Raw genomic sequence first — 21,044 nt, 5'->3', positions numbered from 1 at the left:
ACTTGAAATATTGTAATCATACAACACTACAACACAATGTTTATAGTGATCAAAAGTTTATTTTTAATTTGGGTATTGATATTAAGAAATTTGCTAAAGACATCCCTAAGGGCCGTCTTTAACACGCTTTAATGTATTGTACACAGCGGTTATTTCACTTTCATAATGTCGGTTATTAAATTATACAAACACATTATAGCGTGTTAACGACAGCCCTTAGCGTTGTCGTTAGCAAAATCCTAATATTAATTATCAAATATTGCATTGGCTAATCTTTCTATGAAGACAAATGTAGGCCAACAAACGATACACCAAACCCATTCCTAGCAGCATCCAAACTTCTTTCCACCCTCCTTTTAAGTTTACAGTGTCGAATGATGGTGAGCTCTGTAAAGGTCTGCATCCTCCTATACTTTCACACTCGTATAACTCTTCACCCGAATACTGCACTTTTAGTAGCAGCCTGAATCCGTGGTACATAAACGATATATACTTCAACCACTGAATGAATTCTGGTATATGCTGCAATCAAATATAAAATGGAAAGAGTAATAAGTAGGGATGGCACCCGTCGGTAATGACCACGGATCCTTAATATCCGCAACCCGGCCGTCAAATTTTTTTATTACCCATCGGGGACCGTTTACCCACGACCCGCGGGTTTAAAACTTATACTCCCTCCGTCTCAATTCAATAGTCCTCAGTTGACTTTTTTTTTTTATAACTTTGACTGTAAATAATATTTTCCTTGTTATATAATACCCGATGAAAGTTATTGGTGAAAGTTATACCAATTGAAAGCACATATATAACTTAATTTATTCATATGAATTTCATCATGTATTATATAATACAAAAAAGTTATTTAGAGTCAAAGTTAAAAAAAAAAAAAAATCAACCAAGACTATTAAATTGAGACGGAATGAGTACATATTAACTAATCCGTTCCCACAGATACCCATGATCCGCGGGTAAACCAAAAATAATTATGAATTTATATTGAAAATGTAACTATATTATACTGACTAGTGTACTAATGAAAGACAGTTGTGCTTTATCTTAAACGGGTCAAAATAAAAGAAGGTAACCACGGGTAAAACGGGTTGAAAATAAAATAAGGTAACCACCTGTGAACATTTGTACTTATGAATGGGTCAATTGAGCAAAACGGGTTGAAAGTAGTCCAAAGTCCATATTCAATTCATTACCTGAACATAGTAACCACCTGTAAGAAGAAACAGCATTAGTATTAAAGAAGCAAACATGCCTGCCCTTCTAATGCTCATCACTGCAGCTCCAAACATTTCGCCAGCACCCTATTTATATAGGAAACCGGGACCCGTTATTATTTCTCCAAATGACTAATAATAAATGTTGATTTTCCACTTACTTGGCTGGTTATGGCGACTAATAAGACTGTAGACAATGTCAAGAAGAAGCATTGTAAAGTTTTCTTGAATCCGACCATGAAATACAGAATAGACATGAAAACAGTTGGGTAAGTAATGTGCGCTATCATGTCGCACAACGTACTGCACACATAGTAGGCACTCAACCTATACATATCGGCTTTTCTTTCTTTCACAAGAAAAAATTTCTCAAATGGAAACACATATACAGCTCCGAATATTGATGACGATGTCCAGAAAATGCACACGTAGAATAACAACCCAATCTGTATGGTTAATAAATATTATATTGCAATCAAAATCGAATATGGGTTTGTCTTAAAGTAGAATATGACCTGATCTCTAAGATGAGCTTCGGTATCGTAGCTAGAATTCCACCATAAAAGGCCTAACAAGACTGCAACTCCAAGTGATTGAATGATTCTTAACATATCAAAGTAATCTCTCCATCTTTCTCTGTATGTTCTTTTGAACAATATCAAAAACTGGTCCCACCAACTTACTGTCCAATCTTTCTTCAACTGAACCGCTAATCTAAGATTTTCAGGAGCCTTTCCCATTCGATGATTTGCGTTTTTCTCCTTGATTTCCAGTACTATTTTATACCTTTGCTGTAGATACTAGATGAATAAAATAGACCAGAGACTATCGATAAGAGTAAAAACTAAAAAATAAGATTGAAATTGAAATTGAAATTGAAATTGAAATTGAAATTGAAATTGAAAGGATAGAGATGATAATTTTGTACTATTTACCTTGATGACAGTCCTTTCATATTCAAAAGTGCCTTTACGAGTCACAATATCGTCAGGGGTACTAATGTCATTTACTTGACCCATTGCTAAATCTAGCAAGAACTCTGCAGGATTCATGGCTATATCAGGGATGAATCTCAGAGACGTAAAATAAGCCATCGAATCTCTTGCCTTTCCATAGTACATTGGGTGGCCTTCAGATAGCAATAAGATCTTGTTGAACATATGAAAAACTTTACTTGATGGTTGGTGAATCGTTGTGATGATTGTCCTCCCACCCTGAATCAAAACAACATACACCATTAGTTACGGATAATTTTAATCTAATCTTAATGGGAGTTCGATGTTTGATTTGAATGTACACGGGTAAACAGACGAGGTTTCTCTATTCATGTTACACAGAGTGGGCAAATTTTTCTAGTCATATGTATGCGGCCAACCAGATTATACGGTGACCGATTTTACCTTTTCATGAGCACCCCAAGATATACAACTAGTGAGGTTCGAACTTGAGACCTCTTGAGAGGACATTAGGGCGCATAGGCCACCTTAGTGATCGTTATGCATGACATGATAACGATCTTGATTTTTTTTTTTTTGGAACAATACGATTTTATTAGAAACACTCTAGCAAGAAGCTAGAGTAAAAAAAACATTACATGGGCTTAAAGAGCCACGAGTTCCAATCGATACTAATACGACCTCTATATGTACACCAAATGACACTTTTCTTCAACAGGGTATGACTAAAAACACAATCGTTTCTGAATCTGCAAATGACACTTTTCATGATAACAATCTTGATTAATAAGGTGCAAATAGTTGTAGAAAAAGATTGTAGGAGATGGTGTTTGGTTAAGTACCTTAGCGTTTTCTCTTAAAATCTGAATGAGTTTGTTTGCTTAGGTTGAATCAAGACCTGAAGTTGGTTCATCGAGCAACAAAGGTGAAGGATCAACCAGGATCTCGTATCCTATACTCGTTCTCTTTCTTTCACCTCCGGATATTCCACCTATAAATCCTCCTCCTACTCGTGTTTTTCGACATCTTTTTCTTTCTTTTTTCATAATCCGAACAACAAAACTAGTAAGGAAAACACTAATAAATATATGCACATTTCTTCCATAATTTGATCAGTAAATAAAAGAATTATAACCTAACCTTTCAAGTCCTAATTCCTTGAGAATGACCTCAACTCTTTCATATTTCTGCTTTTCACTCATGCTGCTCGAAAGTCTTAAAAATGCAGCGAAAATCAAGGTTTCTTCGACTGTTAACTGTGGATAGAGCACATCATCTTGTGTAACAAATGCAATCCTGTACATAGCTTAAATGAATGAGATTAGCTAACTTTATGCTCTAATTGAGTCAATATTCAATAGTCTACCTTCTTTTAAGAGCTGGACTATATGGAACGTCGTTATATGTGACTGTTCCCTTGACGTTTTCAGGTAATCTTCCTCCTATAACTTTTAAAAGAGTCGTTTTCCCACTACCCGAAGGACCCATCAAAGCAAGAATCTCACCGGGGCCAATACTTCCCGTTATACCCTTCAAAATCTGCTTATAGTTGGGGATGGCAATGGGCGAGTAAAAACCCGTGACCCGCGGGTACCCGATCCGTAATGGGCGGGTAAAATCATAAAATCTTACCCGCGGGCACGGGTATGGGTAAAAAATTATACCCGCCAACGGGTCGCGGGCGGGTGCGGGTACAAACTGTGATAGCCCGTCCTAATCCATCTGGACGAAGTCATCAACATTTGGTCCCATTGCGAGGTACTGTCCTAAGTATGTCATGAGCGACTCCATGTAATATCTTTAAAATGAGCAAATGCACAGCGGAAGATTTCTTTCATACCTGAGGTTGGTGAGTTCATAGGTTTATCGTAATCAATCATTTCCATAATTTTAATAGACCACAAGATTTCAGATATTTAATTGTACACGTAACCCGAGTACAAAATAATACGCGTAACCCGCAAATTAAAAATCATTCATATGGTGAACACCTGGTAACCGACATTAACAAATGCATCTAGAATATCCCCGAATATACAGGTACACTCATCTGTATATAAAATCGAAGTACTAAAGCATCCATAACCTGGATGGGGTTTGTTAGGCCCAATAGATCTATCTTTAGGATTCGCGTCAATTAGGGGGTCTGTTCCCTAATTCTTAGGCTACCAAGCTAAAAGGGGTGATATCTGATATAATAATTCAACCATAGAATGTAGTTTCAGTACTTGTGTCTATTTCGTAAAACAGTTATAAAAGCAGCGCATGTATTCTCAGTCCCAAAATATATTGCAAAAGCATTTAAAAAGGGAGCAAATGAAACTCACTATACGATATTTTGTAGTAAAAATATGCATACGAGGGAACCGAACAATGCAAGGTTGGCCTCGGATTCACGAACCTATATCATTTATATTTATATTAACACACATAATTGTAATTGAACAAATTCATATATTAGAACTTATTTTACATATTATATATATTTGTGTATATATATATATTTAAAGTGATTAATATTTATATAGTTATATTAATATATATTTGGTTATTACTATATTAAAAATACCTAATTTGTTATATATGAATATTTGTATAAAAATTGTTAATATGATTAATACATACTTATGTAATATTACTTATAAATATAATTTTATATACATAATATTTATTTAGTAAATAATATTAATAATGGTAAAAACAATTTGTATTTGATTATAATGATAATATCAATAATAACAATACTGATAATAATGATAATTATAATAATAATAATAGTATTAATAATGATAATGATAATGTTACTAGTAATAATAATAATAATAATAATAATAATAATAATAATAATAATAATAATAATAATAATAATAATAATAATAATAATAATAATAATAATAATAATAATATAGTTTTAACGACTGTAAAAATGATAATTTTTGTAAACCTGATAATAATGATAATAATTTTTAATAATAACAATACTAATAGTGATAATTATACTTATGTTAATAATGATAATAATATTAATGATAATAATAATATTAATTCTAATATTAGTGTTAGTAATAATAATAACAATAATCTTCTTAATCGTTTTAATAATAATAATAATAATAATAATAATAATAATAATAATACTGATAATGATAATGATAATAATAATAATAAGATAATGATAATGATAATCATAAATAAATAAGTAAATAACTACCTCAACGAAGTAGCCCTTAAAAAAAAATGCTCAAACCCGGGTTTGAACCCGCGACATCCCGCTAACCTAATAACATCCTTAATCATCAGTCCAAGTCTATTTTTCTAAATTAATCCGTAACCCACTTATATATATCCCGTTCTATCGGTCTCAGCCCAACCGTAAACCAGTTGGGTCTCGGCCTAAGTATAAACCGATTCAAGTTATAGCTCAACCGAATAATATCATAACTCTCGGCCCAACAGTAGGATCTCAAGCCCAAGAAATTAAATCCATTTAGTGAATTCAATAGGCCCAAATAGAAAATGGCAACCCAACAATCAATTACATAAGGCGTCTGATAGCAAAAAAAAATATATACATCTCATCTTCTGTCGGCTGGAACTGAAAATGAAAAGGAATCTGTGTGTGTGTTGACGGCTACAAACAGATCGAGAAGGCAGAAGCCAAAAACGCAGCACGAATCATGGTTCATGGGACCTCCGGTTCTTTAATCGATCAATCGATTAAACAATCATCATCGAGGTATAACAGGTCTTCGATTCATCAACATCGTTCAATCAATCAACACTCATCATTATCACTCAAGCACACAATTTTTATCGGTATAGTTACGATTTCAATTGTCGTTCGAATTTCAATTTCAAGTGAGTCCATATGCTTTTGTGTATCATTGACTGTAATTTATTATGAATCTGTTTGTGGTTAGGGTTTTTTAATTGAAGTGTAACAGGGAAATAGGAAAACAGAAAAATAGAGAAGAAGTAGTAGCAGCTGTACATAGTAGCAGGTGGTGATTTGGTTTGGTTGTCAATCGAAACAGAAAAATAAGAATAGCAGGTAATCTATTCGTTATCATCTTCTCATAATAGTTTCAGGTTTTGTATTTGTATTGTTGTTTTGATTTTTGAATAGAAGTATGCAGTAGCATGAACAAAAACATGAATCACAGCAGTCTTGTAAGTGGAGATAGTGATGGTGATCGAGAAAAAATATATATATATATAACAGCAGGTAGTATTTGTTTGTAAATTGAATGAAGTAGAAATTGGATATGTATAGATACATGTGATTATAGATTATAGATATAGATATGTGTGTATATATAAATATAAATCTCAATGAATGAATCTGAATATGTGTGTGTAAAGTGTGTGAGATTTTATGTAATTGGAAATTTTGTTTTGATGAAACTGAAATATAACACAGGTTGTTTAGCGGTTGTAGTTGGTTGCGGTGGTGATAAAAGAGGTGGCAGTTGAGGATGGAAGGTAACAGAACTAGGAATTGAAGGTGGTGGTGGTCTAGTTTGTCGATAGCAGAGACAAGTAACAAGTGGTGTTGATTTGATGGTTTGAGGATGATGTGGTGTCGGTTTCATGACAACAAAACAGGAAACAGTAGGTTTGCAGCAGCATTCGTTCAATCACAGTGTTGAGGATCATGGTGTTCTTGGTGGCTATTGGTGTTCGAATTTGAAATAGCAGAGAAGGAGTGCAGGTGGCGGTGATGATTATATAGTGGGTTGTTGAATGAAGATGGTGGAAGGTTGATGGATATGGATGTCGATGTTTGTTTTGAGGTGGGTTCTCGGTTAAAAACGAAGCAGGAACAAGGAATGGCTGTGGTGTGGGCTGCACATCAAGCAAATGAGGTTTTGTTGTAGGATGGTTCTCGGTCATCATAGAATCGTAGCAGCAGCAAGGCCAACGAGTAGCAGTTTTTGGTTATGGTGATCTATAGTTTGGAGAAGGTTTCAGTCGACACAAGGGAGAGATGGGAAAAGAATTACCTTGTGGTTTAGTTTAAAAAAAAGAAGATAGAATATTATATAAGATAAATATCCAAAAAAAAAGTCATCATAAGTCTTGTGATAAATCTCAATGGCCGACACCTTTTATTTTCCTTTTTGAAATTCTATCCCACCATATTAATTATCAATTATTTGTTTGGGATATATGATGAATCAATTATTTTCGTGATTGATGCTTTTGAACATGGGAGTTTCTGTTACCTTTAGACTTTTGGATGACGTTTTTGAAATATACGGAAACAATTCTTCCACAAGACTTTTACTTTAAACAATGGGACTTAACATAATTTGACAATTAATGTGAAAATAAAATAATACTCTAATAATAACGACTTCGGTTGCATCTCACATTCAAACATAGTAATTGAAATAACAATTATAATATAATAATAATTAATATTTTAAACGTGTCGGACTAAATTTCGTGCTCCGTTGTAAATTAATGGCGGATAAAGTCTTAGGAAAAATTCAATATTTTTACAGTAATTATCTTTATTTATATCAGTCATTATGGTGTAAAAATTCGGTCATTAATTATTTAAAATATTAATTAAAAATTAAATTAATTATTAGCCCTCAACCCCCATTAAAAATACTAAAGGTAAAAAAATTAACAAATAGTTCCCAAATATATATTTAATAAGCCCATAATGTATATAACTCATTTTCAAATCACCGTTTATTTTAAAATCACATAAATTCCTTTCCAACTCGTTTACTATCAATCGAATAACAATTGAGCGTTATCGTTGTTTACTAAATAACTTAAAAACCCTGTATATATTCTATATACTTTATTTATATATATAGATACTTTTTAAATAATAATTATTATATATTATTATTATTTTACATAATTAATTCTAACAATTACAATATATATTATTTCATATTATATATATATATATATATATATATATATATATATATATATATATATATACATATATATTTTAATATATGCATATCTATTTATAAAAAGTTGTTCGTGAATCGTCGGAGATAGTCGATGGATAATTGCATATTTGAAAACAGTTCAAAATTTTTGAGACTTAACCTTACAGACTTTGCTTATCGTGTCAAAAATATGAAATCGTATCGAGAGTTTGATTTAAAATTAGTCGAAATTTTCCGGGTCACTACACATACTACCCGTCGCGCGTAAAACCCGACCCGCTAATTCATGAGACTTTTTTTAATTTATCCGCGAGTTCATACATACAATTATCAATTTAAAAGAGATTTTGCTTGTAATGCAATAATTATTAAAAATATAATATTACATGTAAGTAAAAAAATTGATTTTCACATCATTTTACACATGTTAATTGTACATATTGTTTATAATTAATAAATTTTCTAACTTTAAAAAAAAAAAATTAACAAAGTTATATATTATTATTACCCGCGGGTTTACCCGCGGGTCACGGGTATCCACGGGTCGCGGGCATGGGCGAAATATTTTTATCCGCGGGCGGGTAACGGGTCTCTACGAGCAAAAAACCAACCCGACGGGCGGGTCACGGGTATATAGAACCCGTGCCCGTTACCCGCGGACGCCATCCCTACTTATAGTCCTCTTGTTCATTTTTCGACTGTGAGACCACTTTTGACATAACCGCTTTCACTGGGTTCCCAGGTGTCGCTTTGCTCATTTTCACCTTAAAATCTATATCTTCAAACTGCATTAAAAATTAACAAACATCATATCATCGTATTTTTAGATAAAAGAAAATATCCGGTGCGACGTTAATTCATCAAATATTTGCGAAACACCTTAAGGAAAATGGGAAGTGGACGATTTTTAATGCGGCAAAAGGTGTCTTCTTTGATATCAATTTGTGAGCTTGATTTGTTTCTATGTAAACTTTTATCGGTTAGATTATATTTATAGGCACAAGCCGCACAAATGTTTCCTGTAATTTGCAGCGAGCCCATTGGTGGAGGAGACGTAAATGACAAATCCTCGATTTCATCATGGTTGCTTGAATCCATTGAAGCTATAACTCTGATACAGTTGAGTGTTGTTTAATGGTGTTTTTACATCTATATTATTTTTCTTATTCCTACTTAAACATACCAGGATTAAACCTATATAGTATATAGTATCTATATGATAAAGTTGTTGAAAACAACATGTTCTCAATTTTATATGCAAAGATAATTTCCAAATTTGTAGTTGTGCCACTGCCACACCCTTGGTGCTACAATGTGAGTAACTAACGTAAGTTTATCATGTCAAGAACATGATTATGTAATGAAAATTTTAACTGACCATTCTTTACAATACCAAAGAGTATATGTGAATTACTGTTAATTTACTTGATTTCCTTGGACTAGGGTCTATCTAAAGTGGTAAAACTTGACTTTTAGAATTTTATTAGAAGTCATATTGTCAACGAAGGACCGAAAAATCGAATGGTGTACATGGATGGATGTAATTTGTAAATATTTATAACGAACGTCACAACCAACTGTGTAAATGTTTTTTAACCAACAAGAATGAAAAAAGTATAGGGGCTGAAGTTGACAACATCAAAAATGTTTGCAACTTTTAACAAAACAAAACAAAAGTATAGGAGTTGATATTGCCAACATATAAATCTGCAAACGACGCCGTAGACATGCAGTGTAATGATAGAAACAAGAGGGAATGATATTTTCACCATTACAATTACTTTTTCCACCAAAATTATTTAAATACTCTTAATGAATACTTTACACAAACTTTTTGTTTTAATTTATTAATAATCGAAAGAAAGACATATAATTATGGTTGAAAGTAGTAAAAATGAAGGTGGAACTATTAGCTCCCGACGACTATGAGTTTGTGCAATTCGTAGTGAGAGATATAGAGAAATGGAAGAATCACAAGAGATTTTACTGAACTCGTTGGCAGCCGTCGGAGTTCCGATCCCGCCGGAGATTTTATCTGTCGGAGATTTAACACCGGAAGCATTGGTATCGATTTGTGGTCATTCTGTTCGTATTATTTCCAAATCGGAATCATTTCCGATCACACTACCGGAATCTATGGCTGATCGATTCAAAGTCTGCACTGATTTAGCCTCATCAGTCAAAAACCTAGGTTACATCGGCGACATGAGCTTCCATAAGGTAATAATTCGTAGTGAAAATTACTTCAGTAGCATATCTTTGTAAGCTTATACGAATCAGATAAATTGAAACGGACGTAGATCGTGTATAAATCAAATATGTAGCACAACATATATATTTCGCACGGGAATAATAGGCGTTCTTTGAAGTCGAATCCAATGCGATCATATGTGCAATTTTGTTGAATCAATTTTAGAAGTAATGATTGATTGTTGATTTTATGAAGTAATTATATAAAATAATTAAATTATTTATAAGGGAAAGTGTACAGTAATGCTAACAGTATAATTATATTTTTATTGTTTCGAAATTATTCTTAGAAAAAGAATATATATCTATTGCTTACGGCAGTTTCTGTATCCATCTGAAGAAGACATGTACAAGTTGATAAGGTTTTTGCTTGGAAGGCTATCTGAATCATCTCAAACTACAGTATCCCCAGACTCAAAATATACTAATAATAATGCTGATGCAAAGGTAAATATAGAGGATGTAGGAATATCATTTAAGGATGTTACCAGTGATGAAGGACTAGATTTGCATACGAAAGTGGAGGGACTAAGACTGAAAAATGAAGAAGATGTCGCACTTGATGATGGTAATAAAGCGGGGAATGTAGAAACTCATAATGTCGGTGTGGGAAATGGCGGAGATTTAACTGAAAGTAACTCTGTTAATGGTAATAAAGGAGGCGGTCAACATGAACCTGAGCAGGAACCGATGTCTGCTAACGAAAATTCACCCCAGGCAAGTATAATATTTTTGAGAATTATATTATGATAAAGTTACATGTTGAGGTATATCTGTAAGTTAAATATGGAAAACTTTAGTACCAAAGCTAAAGAGGAAGGACTTAAAAAGTGATGCCATATTATTTATTCTTCTTGATACATGTGTAGCTGTTGTAAATAGTTGTTCTGTTATATATTTAACATGGAGTAAAAGAAACTGGATGTTTGTTGATTGATGAACGTATAATTGTTTATATTTATAGATGGAGGACGGGGCGAAAATTATAGATATTGTACTTTCGGATAAAGCGAGTGCAAAATCATTAGAGTTGCAGCAACTGGAAGAGAAACACAATTTGTTGAAATTGGCAGTGGAAATGGCTTGTGATGAACATAACCCTTTGGAATCATACATTTCTCAGCTTACTCAGCAAATAGATGCAAAGAGGCATAATCTTGCTAAAAATGAGTTAAAATGGTAAATGCTTGAAAAAATGCTCAAATATATTCACTTGATAATGATATTACTGTAATACATTGTGTTAAATAACAAGTTAGATCTGCAACAGGAAAGCTGTCATAATGCCTTTAGAAGAGAAGAAAAATAATCTTGAAGAAGCTCTGTGTGCAAAACAACCAGAGTCTCAAGAAAAGCATCGAAAGTGGAAAAAACTTGAGCATGACTTGGAGTCGGTATTGGCTGAAACAAAGCAGAGGTAAAGTATGGCCCACCACAGTGCTCATTACTTCATTAGTTTAATTTTTTTAATAGCTCGTTTGAGCACTATTGATAGTTTGTTACGGAGTATTAATTAGGGAGGAGGAAGTGTCCAATCTATCAGCAGAAATTGAGAAACTGCCCAAATTGGCAACAAGAAGATCCTACATTGAGCGGGTAAAAGAGATCACTAAGAACAGCCGAAAACAAGACATTGACATAGAACGTATCTTAAAAGAGACAAGAGAGCTTCAATTGGAGAGTAACATGATTCAAGAATGTTTGCATCGAACTTATGCTGTTTTAGATGAAACACTCGTAAGGTAAGCACCTAATCCACTACTCTGTTATTTCATAGTTAATTGTATAACTGAAATATAGTACAACTCCTCATAGGAGGTGACAACTTCAACCAAATACTTGTAAATGGATTTTGGTATGCTCCATATATAACAAGCAAAATAAATCCAAATTATGTAACTGGAAACTTGTCAAATGTTTCAAAAGTTTAGAAATTTCACTGAAAGTTATGAACTTCCAAATCATGTTTCTATATTTTTGATTTTTTTAGACATGATATTATGTTTATACTTATAGTTATATTTGACATATTTTTTTTTTTATCAATAAACTATATCTTGAGAAAAGTGGTTTGGGTCAACTCTGCTGACTGTAACTTTTTTGTACTGGTTAGAGAAAGTATCTATTTTTGACCTGAATCCTTGTTTGCGTGTTACTTAACCCACCCATTTTGCTACCTCTAAAGGACCTCTTTTGTGGAATCAACATACCTATGCATTGTGCAAAATTTACTGGAGAGTATTCCATTTTTGTAGGGAGGCAAAGAAGGACCAAGTAGTGGAGCAAGCTCACATTTTGCTGACGACTATCCATGAGAGTTTTGAAGAAATTTCAGTAAAGATCCTTGCAACTGACCGAGCTCATAGAGAAATACTGGATCTTGAAACTAAGCTTACAAGTATTGGTGCCCGAAGTTTAAATGTCAACAAGCTACAAGCAGATCTTGATGCTATTAGGAAGGAAAATGAATATCTCCAGTCTCTTTTGGGTAATCCTTAAACACCGCATCCTAAAAACTTGACTTGTAGAGATGAAAGTGATGTATACACAATTTACTTGAACTCCTTAAATACCGTTATGATGAATATAATGTGTGCTGTTTCTGGTGACCCATTTGTTGGCCATGTAAAGTGTAAACCATTTATAATGTACAATTATTGATCAAATATGAATTAGCTGATATGGCTGTGAATTGTGTTCATTTATTTCATTCTATCTAACTCAATAGAAAGATACAAAATCCCCTCCATTTTAACAAGGACTTTTCAGTGAAGCAATCAATGACGAGATTGCGAATGTTGTTAAGGAACAACTTTCAGCGGAGGTTAAGGCCGAGTTTGAGGCGAGGTTTCCCAAACCCCAAGTCGAAGGCGGTGAAGAAGAGGGTCCTCATGATCACGGGGTCCAAGACAATGTTAATAAGGAGTTTAGTTACAAGAACTTCATGTTAACCAAACCTCCTACCTATGAGGGGGACGCAGACTCGTTGAAGAGCACAAGGTGGGTGTCGGATATCGAAGGGTGTTTTCGAACTAGCGAGTGCTCGCCCGATAAAAAGACGAGGCTTGGTTGGACGATAGAATTGATATGTTTGGTGAAGAACAAACCGTTAGGTTGTCTTGAGAGGATTTCAAAAAGGAATTTTCCAAAGAATTCCGAACTCAAGCTGACCTCACAAGGTTGCGGAATGAGCTACGAAATATGCAACAAGGGTCTGTGAACCAAAATACTCTTAAGACTACCTTCTTGGCAAAGGCCCGATTTTGCCCCCAGTACGCCGAGAATGACCGGTTACTAATAGAGAACTTTTAGGGGCTTTGAATGATAATTTGCGTGAGAAGAGTAGTCTTGGTCATGTGAATTTTTTCGCTAGGTTGTTTGAAGTGGCCAAGGGTTTTGAGTCTCATGCTCCAAGGAAGGTGGACCAAACTTCAAGCAAAAGGAAGTTTGAGGCTACAAGTGCTCCAAGTAAGAAGACCAAGAGTGTAATAGAGAGCGTCAATAGCGTAAAGAGGAGTGGTTCCGGCGAGGGTGGCCCTCGATGCTTTAATTGTGGGCAACGCGGCCATTTGTCTCGTGATTGTACAAATCCGCCTTCTAGTAAGATCAGTATTATAATTGCCGTAACGAGGGCACCAGATGAAAGGACCCGTTCATATACATTATAAACGATTCACAATAGTTGATTACATCGCGAGGTATTTGACCTCTATATGATACATTTTACAAACATTGCATTTGTTTTTAAAAGACAAACTTTCTTTACATCGAAAATTGACAGGCATGTATACCATTTCATAATATCCACTATTCAACTATGAATTGACTTAATAATAATAATCTTTAATGAACTCAATGACTTGAATGCAACGTTCTTCGAAATATGTCATGAAAGACTCCAATTAATATCTTTAAAATGAGCAAATGCACAGCGGAAGATTTCTTTAATACCTGAGAATAAACATGCTTTAAAGTGTCAACCAAAAGGTTGGTGAGTTCATTAGTTTATCATAATCATTCATTTTCATCATTTTAATAGACCACAAGAATTTCATTTCCAGTTCTCATAAATATACGTCCCATGCATAGAGACAAAAATCATTCATATGGATTGAACACCTGGTAACCGATATTCACAATATGCATATAAGAATATCCCCATCATTCCGGGATCCTCCTTCGTACATGATATAAATTTCGAAGTACTAAAGCATCCTGTACTTTGGATGGGGCTTGTTGGGCCCAATAGATCTATCTTTAGGATTCGCGTCAATTAGGGTGTCTGTTCCCTAATTCTTAGATTACCAGACTTAATAAAAAGGGGCATATTCGATTTCGATAATTTAACCATATAATGTAGTTTCGATTACTTGTGTCTATTTCGTAAAACATTTATAAAAATTGCGCATGTATTCTCAGCCCAAAAATATAAAGGGTAAAAAGGCAAATGAAACTCACCATACTGTATTTCGTAGTGAAAATACATATAACGTCATTGAACTAGTGCAAGGTTGGCCTCGGATTCACGAACCTAAATTAATTATATATAATTATATGTTGGTCAATATTTGTCTAACAATTAGGTCAGGTCATAGTGTACCACAATCCTAATGCTCGAGACTAATATGCAAAAGTCAACAAAAGTCAATTTGACTCAAAATGATTTCCAAAATTTATACATGATTATAATATATTTTAAATATCGTCGTTTTATATTTTTAAATATTTTTAAAAGATTTATTAGAGTAAATAATATAATTCATTTATTAATAAATAAAGTTTTATATTAAAATTTATATAATAAAATATACTTTTATATATATTAAGTAATAAAATTTATAGGGTTCATTTAATATCATAAAGATAATATGATAGGTATTATTAAAGTAATTTATTACACGTAGTAAAATATGTTTGTATTATATATTTATTTGATAAAATAATATCTATAATGTTAGTAAGTAAAAGTTGTATTATTTTGTAACAATAATAATTATTATAAAAATATCAATATTTATAATTACTAAGATGATATTATGATAAAACGATAATTCTAATTATGATAACTTTAATATTTACGATAATTTTTAATATTATCTTTAAAATAATAATTCTATTTAAAATGATAATAAAAATGATATTTTATAGTAACAATGACATTTCTATTAAAATGATAATTTTTGTTAAAATGATAATTTTTGTTAAAATGATAGTTTTGATACTAACGATACTTTTAATAATAATAGTAATGATAAAAATAATAAGAACGATAATTTTATCTAAATCAATATCTTATAATATTTTAATTTCATCATGATACTCTTACTCATTATTTCCTAATCGTTTCGTTTAATAGCTTTTAATCGTCTTTTATATCGTGTTCATAATAATGATAATAATAGTAATCAAAATAATTAGGTGTTACTAATATTAGTTTTAATTACAATAATACTAATAATGATAATTACTATGACATTATTAATGATAATGATAATATAATAATAATAATAACAATAACCATTTTTAAATAATGATATATATATATATTAATAATGATAATAATAATAATGATAATGATAATAATAATAATAATAATAATAATAATAATAATAATAATAATAATAATAATAATAATGATAATTAGATAATAATAATAATAATTAGATAATAATAATAATAATACTAATTATAACTTTAATGATAATAACGATAGTAATAATAATAAAAAAAACAATTTATAATGATAAATCCTTTTATTGATAAAGATAATAATAATAATAATAATAATAATAATAATAATAATAATAATAATAATAATAATAATAATAATAATAATAATAATAATAATAAGATAAAACTAGAACGGCGATAATAACGATGATAATAACGACGATAATAATAATCATTTTTAATAATAATACAAAAATTCGATGGACTATAACTTCAAATACGCTCATCGAAATCATTCGATATCTAAATAAAAAGTTCTTAATTTTTCGCTAGCTTTCCAACGACATGCATATCTTATACCTTATCTCAGTCGCATATATAACTAATTCAGGATTTAACATAACCTAACTAAAGGCAATATCAAAAGTACAAACATGCATAATCTTATATACTCGAGCACTAGTCAGGGATACACTATTAGTATGTAAAAGTTAAATTATGAGTACTCACGTATCAATATTGAGATTCAATATTGCAGGAAAGGTACGTAGACGCAACGGTAGATGATAAACACTATATTGACCTCATGAGCATACCCATGAACCATACCCAATCACCTCCATAGCTATAACCCATAATTTCCTTAATCCAATCCCACTCGAAAAACAATTTCGAAATCACTCGGACCGCACTCCGACGTAATATTTTATGTATACTAATAATATCTTGAAATAATACGGAGTAAATATATATATGTAAATCGATTGAGAGAGTTTAGAGAAAAATATTTTCAAGTTTCTATGAAATAATGAAACCTATTGAATTCTATTTATAATAGATTTTTGAATTATTAAAGTATGAATTATTAAAGTGAATTATTAAAGTATGAATTATTAAAGTGAATTATTAAAGTATGAATTATTAAAGTGAATTATTAAAGTATGAATTATTAAAGTGAATTATTAAAGTTAAAGTAAAGTAAAAATAAAGTAAAGGTAAAGTTTAAGTATAGTAAAAGTATAAAACTATGTACGTATAATACGCGTATAAATATATATAATATTAATTTAAATCGTTATATATATTTAATAAAATAAAATATAAATATCGTTATCTTTATCATACTGGTTAAGTAATGAGTTGTCAAAAGTGGTTCTAGATATTTATAAAAGTTATATACGTTTTAATAATAAAGTTCTTTTTAAACTGAAAACGTTTTTGTACGTTTGAAACTAAATCAAATAAATATAATAAATTTTTTTTCCAAAACCAAATATATTTTTAAGAATCATTTTGTTTAAAGGTTAAAATAATGGAAATCGTTATATCATAAAACGTTTTAAAAAAGTAGAATCATATATATTCATAATAGGTTTCAAGTATTTAAATTACAGTCTGTTGGTGATGCATGAGATAAAGTTTAAAGGTTAAATAAACGTATGAAATCATCTTAATGAAAAATGTCGAGTTACTACTTGTCGATATCCAACATCTAAGTTAGTTACACTTCACGTTCTTACTTATAAATCACTTTACCATTTTCCGAATGTTGTAAAAAAGAATAGATTTCTTAAATCACAGTGGACCTTATAACATAGACATGTAATCATATCACAATGTATCTGATAAATTAATCATTTGATATTATCTTCTAATTCCATCGATAAACATATTGAAACAAATACGTTCATGTAAAGTATTATACGTTTAATACTTTATTAATATTCTCAAGTTATAATATATATACATATATATATATATATATATATATATATATATATATATATATATATATATATATATATATATATATATATATATATATATATATATATATATATATATATATATATATATATATATATATATATATATATATATATATATATATATATATACATATTTATTTATATATAACGGTTCGTGAATCGTTGGAATTTGGTCGAGGTTATAATGAATGTATGAACACAATTTAAAATTCTTGAGATTTAACTTAACAAACTTTGCTTATCGTGTTGGAATAATATAAAGATAAAGTTTAAATTTGGTTGGAAATTTCCGGGTTGTCACAGTACCTACCCGTTAAAGAAATTTCGTCCTGAAATTTGAGTGGAAAGGTCGTGAATGATAATAAGTATGTTTTCATGATGCATACAGGCTGAAAATTAGAGTTTTATCATCAGCGAATAATTTGGATAAACAATCCATTTATATGAAGAGTACGAATGAAGCTAACATAGAAGAGTGAAATGAGTAAGTGTAGATTCATCTTATTATTTGACGTAGATATGATTGATTTCCAGATTTCAAGGGATTTGAAGAAAATCTTTGTAATAAGATTTGATTCTCCGGTAACAAAGGGAATTAGGATCCGCTTTAAATGCGATCGTCCATTCTAATTGTTCTGTCGGAGATTTTCTTATAAATTCACCTCCTTCATTTTCTTACAACTCACACCTTCTGTTGATGCATTTTATGCAAGTCCCTAGACATCTACCCACGTCCATTGCAGGTACAACAGTTTACAGGCCACCATGATCGTTCGTTATTATCCTATCCATGTTTGTATGTGGTTACAGAAACTGCAGTAACGAGATTTGGATATTTGACTATGTTAGACTTAGTCAGACGTCCGAGTGAAGCCTCACTCGTACGGATGACAGGCTCATACGCACGGTTGATGCTGAGCTAAGTCATAATTACAACCTAAATGAGAAGACACGAGTGAGTGATCACCTGTACGACTGATGAAGCCAACTCATATGTGTGATGGATGAATCGTACGGGTGAGTCAATAGCAGGGGTATATAAAGTCTTATGTTCTTCATTTTAGGTTAAGCCTCTCATTTGTTACACACACTCAGATCTGGTGAGCTCCTCCGATTCTCTCTCAACCCAAATCACCCAGGTGGTGAATAATAGCTCTAAGTGTTGATCTAATCACAATTGATTTAGTTGTGGTATGACTAAATTAATCCCAAAAAGCTTAACCTATTCACTAGAGGGTTTGATTCACTTATTCCGTCATTGTGTGAGTTAAATCTGTTGATTTCTAAGTTCCTAGTCATGTTTTATCACCTTCTATTCTTTCCCCCTCAACTCATATTTTAAAGTATTCATCAATATGCTCCATCCAGTTCTGATTCTCGATATACTTCTAACTTTCATATCGGTCATTCTTCTTTTTCATCTACCGCCGGAAGAATCTATTTACTTCTACTATACTCTTGGGTTTATAGTGTTTCTAGTTCTCCCGTGACTTTATATTGCTATATGCATCGATATATATGGTTTATAACTTTTGGTTTGTCGTTGGGCTTTATATCTTCCCTTATATTTCAAAGTCTCTATTTCTATCTTCTATAATCATTGTCATCCACAGTTAATGCTCTCTTTTATTTGCTGCAATTTATACCCCAATTTTTATTTCGTAGTTTTGTCCTTTCGTTTCTTCTTCTTGCGATTAAGCACCGCTTGTAATGGTCCAGAATTTGCAGATATGAATTTTGAAATGAACATTGTTAATGTTCTAGGAAGAAAATTGTAATGGCACGATCTTGACTTGTCAAATTACCAGAATACCTCAGAAAAAGCCGAATCATCAAGAAATATTTTCTTGATATTTTAGAGGTTAAATAGAATACAAGAGTCGTATAACATGGCACATGATGATGTTATGATCTGTGAATCATCACGTTCTATTTAGAAACTCAGCATGAATTACTGTAATATAATCACGTTGATCAAGTGTCATTATATTATACTAACTCATGCTTCAGTTTCCAACACTACTTCAAAAATATTCATATTTTAAACTCAAAGGTTTACAGAGTATAGGAACTAAACAGTTTCCTTTTTGATGTAATACAGATAGCGCAAAGAGATAAATGATTCCAGATAAGAATAGTTATGGAAATATCTTCAGAAATATGGAGGATATTTATAATGAAAGATACGATGATATCTTAGAATTTCTAATATCAGAGGATGATGAAGTATGTTGTCTGTAAGGATTTAGTGTCAGGAGCAAGGTATTCGTTAATGACTTCAGCATACACTGAATCATTTGGATTCTTTGAAGGCAGGTTCAGTCTTTGTGATTTGTCCACAGCCTCCTTCATACTTTGCTCAATCCGTTTTCCAGTTCCAAAACTTCTCTATTTCTGAGCTTTGCTAATACACTAATCTTTATCATCAAACTTTTTACTGCTAAGGTCGTTTACAGTTTTTGTTACTTCATCAGCATTTCGAGAACTAGTTCGCGGTTCAGAGTGTTTTTCAGAAACTTCACATTCGAAGTATGTAAGCCTTGGAAATAGACGTTATGTATAACTGTTGGCGTCAACATGCTGTGAGATTTCAAAATACTGATTTCTAATTCCCAATGATTCATATGGCAATTCTTGTTACAAGAGGCAGATGAGTAAATGATGAGGTTTCGATAAATATAATGATTCTTCGGAATGCCCAAGATCAGTAAAGTTGTTGGTAAGTTTATTGCTAATGTGGTGGAATATGAAAGGTTCTCCGGTAACAAAAGGGTAATCACATATATCAAAATTATGATAAGGCTACTCCGAATGAAAAAATCGAAGTTGTCTTGCTGGAGCTGTGATATAATTTGCTACTTTGCAAAGGAATTGCAAGGTTATTTTTGCTAATAAATGCCAAAAGATCTGACACAGATATGTATTGAATTATGACTTTGGTTTCGAGAGCTTTTTAAGTACATAACTGTGGGTAATATGTGGTTGGATCATCATCTCGATTGCTCATTATTTGAAGTGTCTTCAGAGATTTTCGAAGGGTTTGAACACAGATTGTAATCGTTTGTATACATTTGATGTTCTAACACACTTTTGAAGTCAAAGTATAGCTTTGAAAGATGTAGGAATCTAAAAGTGATGGTACCGGTTATATCTCAAATTGAATTCTGAGATTTTAAAATCAGAATATGTAATTGGGTTTGAATGAGTATGGTTGTTTTGATTTCTATGAAAGAATGTATATTATTGTGA

The 21,044-nt window shown here is 31.7% G+C and overlaps 1 protein-coding gene and 1 pseudogene across 2 annotated transcripts; one reads left to right on the top strand and one right to left on the bottom strand.

Annotated features, from left to right (window-relative positions):
- Window positions 1-252: 252 nt before the first annotated feature.
- LOC139885860 (ABC transporter G family member 26-like) lies at window positions 253-9,204 on the bottom strand (annotated as a pseudogene).
- An 833-nt stretch (window positions 9,205-10,037) lies between these two features.
- Window positions 10,038-13,029, top strand: LOC139885858 (uncharacterized). Of its 2 annotated transcripts, none has more exons than XM_071869616.1 (6): window positions 10,038-10,326; window positions 10,678-11,073; window positions 11,321-11,535; window positions 11,627-11,773; window positions 11,874-12,098; window positions 12,612-13,029. In XM_071869616.1, exons 1-6 carry the CDS (start codon window positions 10,069-10,071, stop codon window positions 12,853-12,855), a joined length of 1,485 nt encoding a protein of 494 aa, XP_071725717.1. In that variant the 5' UTR covers window positions 10,038-10,068; the 3' UTR covers window positions 12,856-13,029. The 2 variants fall into 2 exon arrangements, with proteins under 2 accessions (XP_071725717.1, XP_071725718.1); XM_071869617.1 differs by having other exon boundaries at window positions 10,214-10,326; window positions 10,700-11,073.
- The last annotated feature ends 8,015 nt before the right edge of the window (window positions 13,030-21,044 follow it).

This window comes from Rutidosis leptorrhynchoides, chromosome 1 (assembly GCF_046630445.1).
Source record: "Rutidosis leptorrhynchoides isolate AG116_Rl617_1_P2 chromosome 1, CSIRO_AGI_Rlap_v1, whole genome shotgun sequence".
NCBI classification, from domain to species: Eukaryota; Viridiplantae; Streptophyta; class Magnoliopsida; order Asterales; family Asteraceae; genus Rutidosis; species Rutidosis leptorrhynchoides.
Note: the sequence above shows the minus strand (reverse complement) of the source record. Positions and strands in the feature narration are given on the sequence as shown.